This window comes from Mastacembelus armatus, chromosome 18 (genome assembly GCF_900324485.2).
Source record: "Mastacembelus armatus chromosome 18, fMasArm1.2, whole genome shotgun sequence".
NCBI classification, from domain to species: Eukaryota; Metazoa; Chordata; class Actinopteri; order Synbranchiformes; family Mastacembelidae; genus Mastacembelus; species Mastacembelus armatus.
The window spans coordinates 15,887,988-15,902,010 of record NC_046650.1 but is presented as its reverse complement, the minus strand read 5'-3'; the positions used below and the strand labels follow the sequence as shown (position 1 = coordinate 15,902,010).

The window sequence follows — 14,023 nt, the reverse complement described above, 5'->3', positions numbered from 1 at the left end:
GTTCATACTTGTTCTTCATCGTTCCAATAAAACGTCTTCCAGTTTTGTGGAACTGTTGCTTTAAAAGCAGTTTAACTTCTATAACCCATGAGCTGTTTTACCTTTGAAGACCCTTAATTCTCATCACTACTTAACACTTAGCATCCAATAGTCAACATTACCCTGAAGGTTGGATTCTGTCATCTCATGACTAGGTGCTGCTAAATCTTTCACATTTTACACATTGCATTTTTAAAATAATATGAAACCAGGCAGAGGAAAGACGAGTGGATCCATCACTCACATTTTAATATAAAAATGTAACGACACTTTTTACCTCTGAGCATTTCAGACCAGTGAACTAAACACTAGTGACTTACACATGAGCAAAGAAACACAGTCAACAGTCAGTTAGCTGAGCTAGCTTAGCTGGAAACTCGAATTCAGGCTCCAGATTCTGGTGCAGTTTTATTGGTTAAAATGTGCCTGAAGGTCCCGCCCTGTTTAAAATCTGCTCCAATCACAGTGCGGCAGCAGCGTCTTCAGTGTCTTTATCGGTGTAAATGAAAGTGAAAGTAAAGTCCCACAGATCAGATTGAGCTTGAAATGTAAATCCATCGGATCAGACCTGAAGCTCTCAGTATTTTCCATCCACATCCAGACCTGTGGAGCAGACATTTGGTCAGATCACTTGTTCTGGGACACACATGGAAGATTCAAGATTCAAAGACTTTTATTGTCACTTCAACTACATGAGCAGCAAATACAGAGGAATCAAAAGGCTGTTCCTCCTTAGCAACATAGTCAGAAATAAGCAGCATTAAATAAAGTCAAATAAGAAAATGGAAGAATTAAATCGACAGAGTAAGAAAACTAAGATAAGATTAATAAGCAACAAATACACGATTGTCATTAGCAGGCTACGGTTTTAGCTAACCGCTAGCATGTTGCTTCCACTTCCGGTAGTTTCATCAGTAACCACATATAAACATTAGCTACTAGCCTAGCTTCAAATAAACTCACCGAGATGGTGAACTAACACAACACAGCGAAAGATACTTGGAATATCTAGATTTGACCGATAGAAAAGTTAGTACCAACCAACCAGACTAAACAGGATGTCACGTTAACGTAGAGGAACAACACTTCCTCTTTTCAAAATAAAAATACATGTCTACATAAAACGAAGAGAATAAGGCTCCTTTCTCTAAGTTACTATGTAAAGTTAAAATATATGTGCAGTCTTAGTTATAGTACAAATACAGCAGTTATGTACAATGTGAGGATGAATATAAACAAAAGGTCTTGAAAGGTTCAAAGGTCAACAGCAGCAGTTTGACATTAGTGCAAATTGGCATAAAGTGCAAACACTGACAGATTAACAGATTTAGGTCAGATTTAGATGTCACAGGGACAGAAACTGTCCTTGCTCAGGTCTTGATCCAGTGCTCTGATAGAAAGGGGGTCCAGTTAGACCTGATGAGTCCAACCATCTCCTAGCTCATGAAGACAGAGGTGAGAAGCTCAGATCTCAGACTGTGTGTTCGGGGAAAAGCTGCCTCATGGACCAACAGGGTCAAAGTCTGATCTCTGAGAAACTTTACACCACTGAAGAGGCATTTACTGACACATCAGCAGGCTCAGTAAAACAAAGACTTTGAGGTGAAGCAGAGTTTGACCAGTGAAGCTGCTGCTGCTGCTGTCAGTCCCAGTCCGATCCACAGGCTGATCCTTCCCCGACTCAGGTTCATCAGCAGCTGCTGTAAAACACAGAGAGACTTGTTGATACCTGTTCATGTCCAAATGTAACATCTGGACAGTTTGGGCTTGGACCTAATGATGTTTGTTGCCATGTGCAGCATGTGTGTGATATGTTAGAAAAATCATCGTAGTAAATCACACAGAGCTCAGAGCCTCAGTCCATCAGGTCCAGTTTATCACCACAGTCTGTCCAACACGGACACACAAAGACACTGTTCAACTGGACTGAAACAACTTACCTGTGACTTTGAGGAGACAGCTGTTATAGTCTGCACCAACATGTGTCTTCACATCACACCAGTACACACCAGAATCCTCAGTCCTGAGTCTGGACACATGAAGTCTGACTCGTCCTTCTCTGAGGACGTCTTTGTCAAACTGGACTTGTCCTGAAAACTGTTTGTCCTGAGACTCTGGGACCTCAACACCCTCACGTAGATGAAACAGGACTGGGTCTTTGTCCTCAGTTAACAGTTGACAGAAGATGTAAACTGCTGAGAGAGACATGTGAGCTGTGGTTGTGAAGGTCCAGTCCAGTGTGATGTCGTGGTTCTCCTCTGCCTGATAGGAGCTCTGTGTCACATTCACTACAAATGTTCCTGTTGAGGAGACACAGAGGGAAAGTGACGACCACACACACTCACAACTTGGATTATTTTGGATTTCCAATTGATTTGAGTTAGTGGATAAAAACTGACCCCAGGTAAAGGGGGTCAGGCTGATGAGCAGCAGGATCCAGCAGACCATCTTCTCCTGTCAGAGGAGACAGACACACATGAGGTCAAAGGTCAAAGGTAGAAGGAGGAAAATCTTTAATCATTGACTTTTTAAAAGAGACAAGATGCAGCACCAACTTTTAAATGTGTTTTTCAAATATCTTTGGGTGTTTTCTTGCATAGTGTTGTTCCAGCTTTGTCAGAAAACAACATCCAGAACTCCTGGTTTCAAATCTGAGCCCCCTGTGACATCACACGTGGGCTAATTAACATATGTAGGCCCCGCCCACAGCAAAGAGACAACTCTTCCTGAACTATCACTGTATCAACACAGTCCTGGAGTCATTAGCTCCAGTGACTCCATATAACTGTCTCAGATGCCTCCTGTGGTTGCATTTCACTACTTCACTACTTCACCACAGCTAAATTCTATGACGACACTCAGACCCATTGGTGAGCACATGGGTCATGTTGATGTTGGACTAAATAGCTGACATGACGCTCACTGAGCAGCTGTTTTAACACAAGTCACTGAATAGGAACAAACAGCTGCATTGGCTAAAATAATGAAGAGCACACACAGTTTGAATGATGTTATTAACTTTAAAGCTGAAAATGGTCTTAAAGGTACAGCAACATACGCACTGACGCTATAACGAGACGCTTTTTAGAGAGAAAACTCGCTGCTCACTAATATCAGCTAATTCCTTCATGATGCTGAAAAGCCAGAGGGAACATGCAAATATTTACATGTTTACAGGTCAAAGTGAGGAACACAAAGTTTAATAAAACTCAGCATCAGCCAAAGTCTTTGCCAAAGGATTTTCTACACCAAGATGCTGATGGTTCCTGCGAAGTAGAGAAGTAGGTGGTTCAGCCGGTGCTCCCGGGACGAGTACGCATGCGCGTGTAACAAATCGTGTATACTGGTCTCAGCTGTAACACAGTCCGTGTTCTTGTTATTGCGCAATCTGCATGAAGCACTCGTACCGGTTTTCTGTCCACCGGCTGCTCAGCGTCTCTCAAGGCTGCTCCGGTTTTCTCTCGGTTCGAGACGCTTTGAGTTTGTTTCCCCTTTAAAAACATTATTTAATAGAGACTCGTCCTGATTTGGGTCCTGAGACTTTTCCTTCTCAGTCACACCTTCGTAACAAACACAGCTTTGGATTCTGATCTGACTGCTCCGTTCCAGCATAAACCTGCAGACTGATGGACCCGGGACATTTCAGCTTGACTTGATTTTTCCAAGCGCATCTTGATCCAACTTCACACATGTGATGCAGATTTGAAGCCTTTCTGCTGCAGAGTTGCCTCAATACATGATGTCAATGAAGGAGAATGGACACAAACATGTTTCTTACCTTCAAGAACAGCGTTTTCCTCGGCAGAAGACTGGATCAGGTCTCAGCTCAGACCACGTTAAAGTCTCTCTGGGTCTGAAAAGACTCTCTGGGTCAGGACCAGTAGTGAATCAGGCTGGGAAACTCATTTTCTAGTTCTTCTGAACAGAGATTTTGTGACAATTATGTGACCAATGAGAAGCTCCAGGTAGGAGCTTCTAGGTTTGGCCTAGAAGCGGTCTTCGCCCTACCCGCTTCTCATTGGTCACCAATGAGAAGCTCCGCCCTTTCCGTTTCTCATTGGTCACATAATTGTGGGCGGACTGTGACGATTATAAGACGTGGACTTTTGGACCCTGGTTAACTGGTCTAGCAGAGAGGAATGCTTCCAAACACAGGACAGAGCCTGCAGTGCTGTTTCTGTCCACGAGTCTTCAGTGTTTCTGCCACAAGGTGGCGTCAGTGTCATTCTGGGTCATTGAAGACTGAAAGTTGCAGCTGGACTGGTCTCAGCTCTAAGACAGTCCCTTGTTTCTGGTTGGATATTTCAGTTCCCTGTGTAAAGGACACTATACTTAGACTACTCCCACTCTTTAGACTACTGTCACTACAAAATGGTGAACACACTGTAAAATGAACAGGGAGGAACTTCAGACACAGCCTTTGTTTCTGTCTGTACTGAATCAGTTTGAATGTTTCAAACAAAACACAACTAAAAAATATGTAAATAAACTAATTCATATTATTATTATATAGAAATAATAAAAATGATTTGTTGAGATTTTACTTTAAAAACAATCTAAGGAAAAAGAACATGTCATTTTGTTCAGTCTTTAATTTTGTCTATAGATGATTTTCTACTCTAAGACAGTTGTGCTCATAAATGAGGAACATTGGACATTTGTTAGAAAATGGAACAAGATGCAGAAAATCATATTATTGACTTAAGAATATGAGGAACCTTTGTTATATAGAGCATTAAAGTAGGTACATAAACAGTAAAACAGTCAAAGGTCCATTGAGTTTAGAGAAGGCAGTGAAGAGACAGACCTTCCTGATGGTTGTAGAGTGAAAAACATTCAAACATCCAAACAACCTCCATCCTCCAAAACACTAACAACAAACCTGAAAATCAGATAAAACCTAAAAGATGCTCGGCCACATAGATTCATCTTTAGTCAATATTTAACTATCAACGGTCTCTGTTTTGTTTTAGCACTGAGCCAAACTGGCCCAGCCTTAATCTCATAACTGACAGTCGAACTGCTGCCAACATCTGCAGCTCAATGCAAGAGACAAAGAAAACCCATGAACTGTCAATAAACCTGCAGAAAAATGAGGAAAGCTGCAGAAATGCACAAAGACATAACAAATGTTCTAAACTGTAGTAAAACAAGCCTGTAGATTGTTTCAGTGTGTTTCCCTGTTGTTCTTCCCTCTTTGCCCTTTGTTCAACTCACTGTCTCAGTCTGCTCCAGGTAACAGGATCAGAAACTACTTACTTTGGTTTTCAAAGCTTGTTCCAGTCCCTTCTTCTTTTTTACCATCCATAGTACGTCCTCTCTGCTCTGGACTTTGTCTCCTCTGATCATTCACTCACATCAGTGTTGGCTCAGTCTTCCTCATGTTACAGCTGCGTCTATTAGCTGGTCTGATCTGTTTCCTGTAAATTAGTGAGGATTATAGGGGCTCGTTGTTTCTGGTGTTGGTTTCCAGGAAGCACCAATATGTCCAGTCCATGTGACTGAACAGGATTGGTCCCTGCTTTGTTTTGGAAAAAAAACATCTATTTTAGCAAAAAGGAAACAAGTTTAAAATCTTTATCCATATTAGGCCCATTGTTACAGTTTTCTACTGAAATGTAAGAGCAAATATCTAAACTTAGTTTACCTCAGACTTTAAAAGCTCCAGGACGTTGGTTAATGACAGTGTGAGCGTTTTGTGTTGCATATATAAGTACTTGAATAGACCCTGATATCAAAGTCATTGTGACTATTGGTTTTCAAATGTTCTGATCTTTCCCAACAGAACAAGTCACAAGTTATTATTCCACCTGAATTTATTCTGAGTCACTTCATTGCAATCAGAGCATTTTATTTCTTGTTTAAATCAACTGAGAGAACATTTATTTTCCTGCAGATTCACTGAAACAAACAAACACCTGAAACAAAATGATGAATACATAATAATGAGGTTTGTCTTAGCCTCACTAAACTGCTCAAACATGAATATTCTGTACGACAACAAAATGACTTGTGTGTTTATCATTCTAACATGAACATTTTCACACCACAGAGGTTTCAGTGTCTCTACAACTTGTTTTTACACGTTTGGACAGACCCAGTGAACTCAGCACGTTTGACGCTGCAGCACATCGACTCTCTTGTTGCATGTGTCAGGAATGGACAGGAAGAGAACAGAGGCCTGGTAAAATCCTTTAGTGACTGGACTCACAAAAAACTGCTGTCAGGCTCTACAACACCTTGGCCACTGGCAGATGACTGACCAACAGAACATTGTCTGTGCTGTTTCCTTTAGTGTGTGGAAGTGAAAGTAAAGGTAAAGACACAAAGATACACTGCTCAAAAAAATAAAGGGAACACTTAACACAATGTAACTCCAAGTCAATCACACTTCTGTGAAATCAAACTGCCCACTTAGGAAGCAACACTGATTGACAATCAATTTCACATGCTGTTGTGCAAATGGAATAGACAACAGGTGGAAATTATAGACACCCCCAATAATGGAGTGGTTCTGCAGGTGGTGACCACAGACCACTTCTCAGTTCCTATGCTTTCTGGCTGATGTTTTGGTCACTTTTGAATGCTGGCGGTGCTTTCACTCTAGTGGTAGCATGAGACGGAGTCTACAACCCACACAAGTGGCTCAGGTAGTGCAGCTCATCCAGGATGGCACATCAATGCGAGATGTGGCAAGAAGGTTTGCTGTGTCTGTCAGCATCGTGTCCAGAGCATGGAGGCGCTACCAGGAGACAGGCCAGTACATCATGAGATGTGGAGGAGGCCGTAGGAGGGCAACAATCCAGCAGCAGGACCGCTATCTCCGCTTTTGTGCAAGGAGGAACAGGAGGAGAACTGCCAGAGCCCTGCAAAATGTCCTCCAGCAGGCCACAAATGTGCATGTGTCTGCTCAAATGGTCAGAAACAGACTCCATGAGGGTGGTATGAGGGCCCGACGTCCACAGGTGGGGGTTGTGCTTATAGCCCAACACCGTGCAGGACGTTTGGCATTTGCCAGAGAACACCAAGATTGGCAAATTCGCCATTGGCGCCTTGTGCTCTTCACAGATGAAAGCCGGTTCACACTGAGCACATGTGACAGACGTGACAGAGTCTGGAGATGCCGTGGAGAACGTTCTGCTGCCTGCAACATCCTCCAGCATGACCGGTTTGGCAGTGGGTCAGTAATGGTGTGGGGTGGCATTTCTTTGGAGGGCTGCACAGCCCTCCATGCGCTCACCAGAGGTAGCCTGACTGCCATTAGGTACCGAGATGAGATCCTCAGATCGCTTGTGAGACCATATGCCAGTGCGGTTGGCCCTGGGTTCCTCCTAATGCAAGACAATGCTAGACCTCATGTGGCTGGAGCGTGTCAAGAGTTTCTGCAAGACGAAGGCATTGATGCTATGGACTGGCCCGCCCGTTCCCCAGACCTGAATCCAATTGAGCACATCTGGGACATCATGTCTTGCTCCATCCACCAACGCCACGTTGCACCACAGACTGTCCAGGAGTTGGCAGATGCTTTAGTCCAGGTCTGGGAGGAGATCCCTCAGGAGACCATCCGCCACCTCATCAAGAGCATGCCCAGGCGTTGTAGGGAGGTCATACAGGCACGTGGAGTCCACACACACTATTGAGCCTCATTTTGACTTGTTTTAAGAACATTACATCACAGTTGGATCAGCCTGTAGTGTGTTTTTCAACTGCAATTTTGAGTGTGACTCCAAATCCAGACCTCCATGTGTTAATAAATTTGATTTCCATTGATGATTTTTGTGTGATTTTGTTGTCAGCAAATTCAACTATGTACAGAACGAAGTATTTAATAAGAATATTTCATTCATTCAGATCTAGGATGTGGTATTTTAGTGTTCCCTTTATTTTTTTTAGCAGTGTAGATACTTCATGCATAGGGGAAATTCAGATTGTCCAGCAGCTCTTATAGTCACTTTAACACAGAAATTCCACTATAAAATATAATAAACAGATAAAGGCACCCAGTCAATAACATATAACATATCAGCAATTACTAATGAACAGTCGAATGCCTGTGTGGACAAAGGATCTCCTCAACCTCTCAGGTCTGCAGCTGCTCCTGTTTAGTCAGTATATCATGTAGGTAGTGTTTATTATTGTTCAATATAGAAAGCAGCTTCCTGTATCTCCACCTTATCACCTCAGAAAAATAAATACTCAAGTACAGGTAGCTGAAAAATCTACTTAAGTACAATAACAAAGTATTTGTACTTCTTTACTTCCCACCTCTGGTCAAAGTCAACTCTGCCTTCTACGTATAAAAAGAGCAATGAGTGGAGTTTTTCAGACACAGACTCTTCACTTTTCCTGAGCCAGAAAGTTGTTTCAGACCCAGTGAGACTTTAACATGAAGCATCAAGTTGCTGCTCAGGTTACCTGCTGGTTTGTCTGATGTGTCCTGATGTGCAGTTTTCTGACCTGCAGCCAATGACAAACCACTGATTTCTGTCTGAGCTGGAAAATGGACTTTAGGGTTGGTCTGATTCTGTTGATCAAACTGGTTCCTCTGATGTAGAACCTGAGATGTAATTTGTTTCATTTCTACCTCTGGGCTCTGGATTTGAATCTTTTTTTCCAGTTTGAGTATTATTGAAGAAACAGTAACACACAGTCAGTCCAGCTGCTGCTGCTGCTGTCAGTCCCAGTCCACAGATGAGGACGATCCATCTCCAACCTGCTGCGTCTGGTCTCTCAGGTTCTCTCTCAGGGTCAGACCAGTCCCTCGCTGCTGTAAAGAGACAAATCAAATCTGTGTCTTTCATGTGAAGAAACAACTTTTCTGCAAGAAGGACGTGAATCAGTTCAGTTCAGGCAGAGCAGGAAGGATTGTAGTTTCCACAATACTTTTCTTCTCTGATTCTTATTTAGCAAAAAGCTGCTGAAATGAATCTGTGAGGAAAGTTTCACTGAACCAACTTACCTGTGACGTTGAGGAGACATTTGCCAGAACCTGTTCCATCATCTGTCTTCACATCACACCAGTACAGACCAGAGTCCTCAGTCCTGAGTCTGGACACATGAAGTCTGACTCGTCCTTCTCTGAGGACGTCTTTGTCAAACTGGACTCGTCCTGAAAACTGTTTGTCCTGAGACTCTGGGACCTCAACACCCTCATGTAGATGAAACAGGACTGGGTCTTTGTCCTCAGTTATCAGTTGACAGAAGATGTAAACTGCTGAGAGAGACATGTGAGCTGTGGTTGTGAAGGTCCAGTCCAGTGTGATGTCGTGGTTCTCCTCTGCCTGATAGGAGCTCTGTGTCACAGTCACTACAAATGTTCCTGTTGAGGAGACACAGAGGGAAAGTGACGACCACACACACTCACAACTTGGATTATTTTGGATTTCCAATTGATTTGAGTTAGTGGATAAAAACTGACCCCAGGTAAAGGGGGTCAGGCTGATGAGCAGCAGGATCCAGCAGACCATCTTCTCCTGTCAGAGGAGACAGAGCTGAAGAGTCACAAACATGAAAAACCTGCAGTTTGTTTTTCTCTGAAAACATTTCACATGTTAAAGTCTTCAGTGTTTCCAGTTCAACCTGATATTAACCCTCAGTGTATAAAACATGTGGCAGCTGTATCCTCCAAAAGTCTGACAGGTGAAAAATGTCTCCATGTTTTCTCAGTGTCCAACACTTCAGAAAAAGTCTGTCCATTTCAAGCTGAAGACGTCAGACAGTTTGAAACCAGACAGTGTGGACGGACAGTGCAGAGGTCTGAGAAGAAACGTGATTAAAGATCAAATGTTTCAACTACTAACTGTCTCATTAACGAGGAATCAGCCTTTCTTCTTACTAAAACTGATGTGGCCCAGAAACGACGTCCAGCAGACTCTGGTCTATGGACACGACTCCAACAGCAGCACAATGTCCTGGTTCGTCCACACAAACACACTCAGCTCACAGGTCAGTGTGTTTTTCTGTCTGCATCTCTCCACCACAGCCTCCACTGACTGTGGCTGAGGACAAACAGGACATTATGCTGCAGTTGGTGAATGAAACCTGTTTCTCTAAATGACCCAAATGTGGAAGTTACAAACCTCAACTGTGACACTGTCTGAGGACAAACATCTGTTTTATTCTCTCACATCCGACCGTCACTGTCCGTCCACACTGTCTGGCTTCAAACTGATGTGCCAGTCAAACACACACTCCATAAAACATAGAGATTTCCTGATGGATGAAATGTTGAGGGACTCTGAGAAAACCCTGAACCATCCACTGTGAACTCTCAACAGGAACAGATGTTAAAATATGTTTCAGGATAGAAACGGTTTAACCACAAGTTCTGTGTTTTCCTGAGTTTCATTGATAATAAATATCTGAACTTCTGAACATGTTTATTCAGATTGTGATGTAGCCTCAGGAAAAGTTTCCACATGTTCATCAGTCCGTGACCAAAGCTCTGAGGCGTCTGAGCCCAACATTTAATCATTTACTCCAATATATGAAACATTAATAGTCTAATGACATTGAATGTGCAGCTGTGGCTTTTTTCACTATTTCATTTTTAACCTCGGGCCTCAAACTGGTTTTTACAAACCACTGTAGACCAGTATCAGAGCTTTGGGAACCAGAACCCTCCAAAGAGACAGAAATGCTGCTTTGGAGGGTTTGGTCATGTACAGAACAAAAGTATGAATAAAGCTTCATGTCCAGCTGTCAGAGGTTTGATCCGACCCCACTACAATGAGTCGAGGACTCAGCTGGTTAAATGCTGTTTATTGGTGTCAGCAAGGTGAAGTCAAAGAGCAGCTGAGCTGAGACAGGACACATCCTTATCATGACTAGAGAGCATATATGAGCTGTACAGTCAGACTGTATATGCTGTGCCTAGACTGAATAAACAATGTGAACAGGATCATTGGTGCTGCTGCTGCTTCTTGTCATGTCGACTTCATATAGCCTTCATTTTCATTCACTTGCCATTCAGCTTCATATTCTGAAACAGAGCAGGCCTCTTCTTCATCTTGTCGTCATTGTTGGCCCCCAGGTTTGAGACCAGACCAAACCCCTTGATGTCGTCATTGTTGGCCCCCAAGAGGTTCAGGCCCTCGTCTTTAAGACCAATCCATAAGACAGAGCCCACATTACTTCAGATATTCAGACACACACATTCACTACATCACATTGTGTCTTATTGCTGTGTAAACAGCAAGCCCAACATATGTTCTTCGTTTTTTTCTCCATTTTTATTCCTGCCGTTTTTCGGTCACTATCTAGTCCTACACCGTTTGACGTAGAAACGTCATTCAAACACCGTCGCGTTCAGCTCGATGAGGAGAGGGTTGCTTTTTTTTCCGGCGATATCTTTTATATTTTCTGAGATATTCCAGGTTTTGTCGGAAAATTTTCCCATAGAAATTAATGGGGGAAATGTTCAAATCCTCTTCAACTTTGTCCTTTTTCAGCATACTTCAGCTAGAAACACCATTTGACCTTTAAACAGGTCAGAAGGCATTAATCTATTGACATTGTATTCAGCTTTTTGATGTCCTTTACGGTTTTTCTTTAATTCTTTAATTGCAGTTTACGTTATATGGTTTTTTTTAGGCCTTTTCTGAGTTTTACATTGGTTTCTATGGGAGCGAATGTTCACAGCTAGAGTGGGAGAAGCTGTTAAATTTATTGAAAATATTTCTCTCTAACTCGCCTTCACGGCTGCAATTTTGCCTCCTCATACACCATTTTCTCAAAAGTAGTAGAGCTTTTTGTCTTCTTTCAGGTAATGCTGTTCTCATTTTGATAGGACCTACGGTTTTTCCACCAGGTGGCCAAACCCACAGAGAGTGACTGCTCAATCTCTCGTTCACTCCCATTATAAAAGAGCTGTTTCTAACTCTCCACCAATCCTTCATTTTTTGGAATATTCTACAGTTTATTTATAGGAAGATATTACATTTTTGTAAAGTATAAGGAATATTCAAAATAAAGTCCAGATTCTAGTATAAGGTCCCACGAGTCTCCTTCAGCACTTTGTCCTTTCAAAATAAAAGCCCTGAAATAGCATTTTCTCACAATAAAAGCTCTGAAACAGCAACATGATCTTAAAATGGTCGTATACAGCTTCAGGCACTAATAGAGGTCATTTTTAATGTCAGCCATGGTGTCTGCTCCCAGGACATGGTGAGACTTTCACAATAAAAGTCTACAGTTATTTATAGGACGATATTACATTTTTGTAAACTATAAGGTATATTCAAAATAAAGTCCAGATTCTAGTGTAAGATCCCATGAGTCTCCTCATGGAGAAAGTCTCTGAAACTCCTCCTGCAGCTCTTTGTCCTTTCAAAGCAAAAGCCTTTTTATAGCATTTTCTCAAAATAAAAGCACCCTCACTACAATTCGTAGACCAGGAAGGCGACTTGGAGCTTCATTTTCTGAAAGTAAACATAGAAGCTTAAACGTCCAACGCTCTGAGTGTTTATGTCCTGATTCTACTGGATGTGTGTACAGAGAAACAGAGATATTGTTCTCACCTTCAGTTTGCAGCTGTCGGGTATCGATGCTGTCGATGAGCTGACGCTTCAAAGTGGAAGATCAGTTGTACTGTAAGAGTCCTCTGACTTGCTGAATGACAAGTACCTGAACTTCAGAGCGTATTATTGAGTTGATACTGAACCTGTAGGACCAAACCCAACCAATGAAAGTTTCCACATTTGTTAGTCTGAGACAAACAAAGCTCAGAGGCATCTGATGTGGACATGACTGCTTTTCATGCAAATATATCAAAAGTTGGATAAACAAACATGTTATTGAATTGTTTTCAATATATTTGGTCGCTCAGTGAAAGAACAAATACTCTGACATTTGATACTTTGCTGTGCTAGTAACCAGTTACCTGAATTTCCCTTATTTCATCTCATGTCATCAAGTTCTAATAAAACAGACGTGATTAAAAGTGAACAGCAGCCAAACAAAGGTGATGCAGGGTTGATGTTACCTGCAGGAAACCAAGGCTCTGTTCACATCACAGGCTTAGTGCTCACTTCCACTTTTTTATAGTCAGGTCTGATGTTTCTGTTGATGCTTCACATTAAAAACCATCACACATGCATGAATTTAAACTGAACCGTGAGTCACGTGTCTGTGAGAATAAAAACATCATTTCTGTGAAGGTCAAACTGCAGCTGCTTTAAAAACTACTCGGCTTCTTGTGGCTCATCCAGTTTGGCTGAACAGAAGCTTCTCCACAAATGTTCAACACATTTTCCCACATCAGCTGCAGACAATGCAACAAATACAGATTTAATATCCACATGCTTAATAAGTTTGGAAACAGGTGGTTTGATCCCACAGACCTGGACAAAAACAAACTGTTCATTATAATAAAACTGAACTAAATATTAGCTGCTTGGGTTCAGGACATGCCTGAAGCTGAGTACAAATATTCAACATTTACAAACATCAGATGATGTTAGTTTTAGATCTGCATGTTCAGAGCTGGATGAGCCAGGAGCCATCATGCCACACCTGAGCATTTCTTCTGTCTTGTCTCTGTATAATAATAATAATAATTCAATATTTGTGGCACTATTCAATTAGCCAATCAATATTATGCTGGTGCATTCAAGGGTCCAATGAGTCCAAGCAGAAAATCTCACATGAGTTAAACTAACTTGTATTAGACGCAGGTGAAAAGATGAGAAAACAGCTGTGGCACATGGTTCAGGCTTGTCCAGATGTTTGGTGATGAGATGGTGGTTTCACAGTTTAGACCTGGGGACTCAATGTGTTTCTGTATTTCAGGATAAATCTGATTTCATTTTCATTTCCTCTCAGTAAATGAGGACAGACCGAGTCAGAACAGTCTGTGAAATGTACATGTGTTAAATGATCTTACAGTATATACAACAATGCCCAGTGTGTCTGTGTGTGTTGCACTGAAATAGGTTGTCCAGGAATTTGTGGCTGAATGAAAACACTGTGGTTAATAAGGACAGTA

The 14,023-nt window shown here is 42.0% G+C and overlaps 1 protein-coding gene across 2 annotated transcripts; it reads right to left on the bottom strand.

Moving 5' to 3' along the window:
- Positions 1-673: 673 nt before the first annotated feature.
- LOC113140858 (uncharacterized) lies at positions 674-12,683 on the bottom strand. 2 transcript variants are annotated; one of them, XM_026324941.1, is made up of 5 exons: positions 12,558-12,683; positions 9,458-9,512; positions 9,041-9,358; positions 1,980-2,021; positions 674-1,739 (listed from the first exon to the last, which is right to left on the bottom strand). In XM_026324941.1, exons 2-5 carry the CDS (start codon positions 9,504-9,506, stop codon positions 1,600-1,602), a joined length of 549 nt encoding a protein of 182 aa, XP_026180726.1. In that variant the 5' UTR covers positions 9,507-9,512; positions 12,558-12,683; the 3' UTR covers positions 674-1,599. The 2 variants fall into 2 exon arrangements, with proteins under 2 accessions (XP_026180726.1, XP_026180718.1); XM_026324933.2 differs by lacking the exons at positions 674-1,739; positions 1,980-2,021; positions 12,558-12,683 and adding an exon at positions 6,146-8,806 and having other exon boundaries at positions 8,999-9,358; positions 9,458-10,129.
- Positions 12,684-14,023: the final 1,340 nt, after the last annotated feature.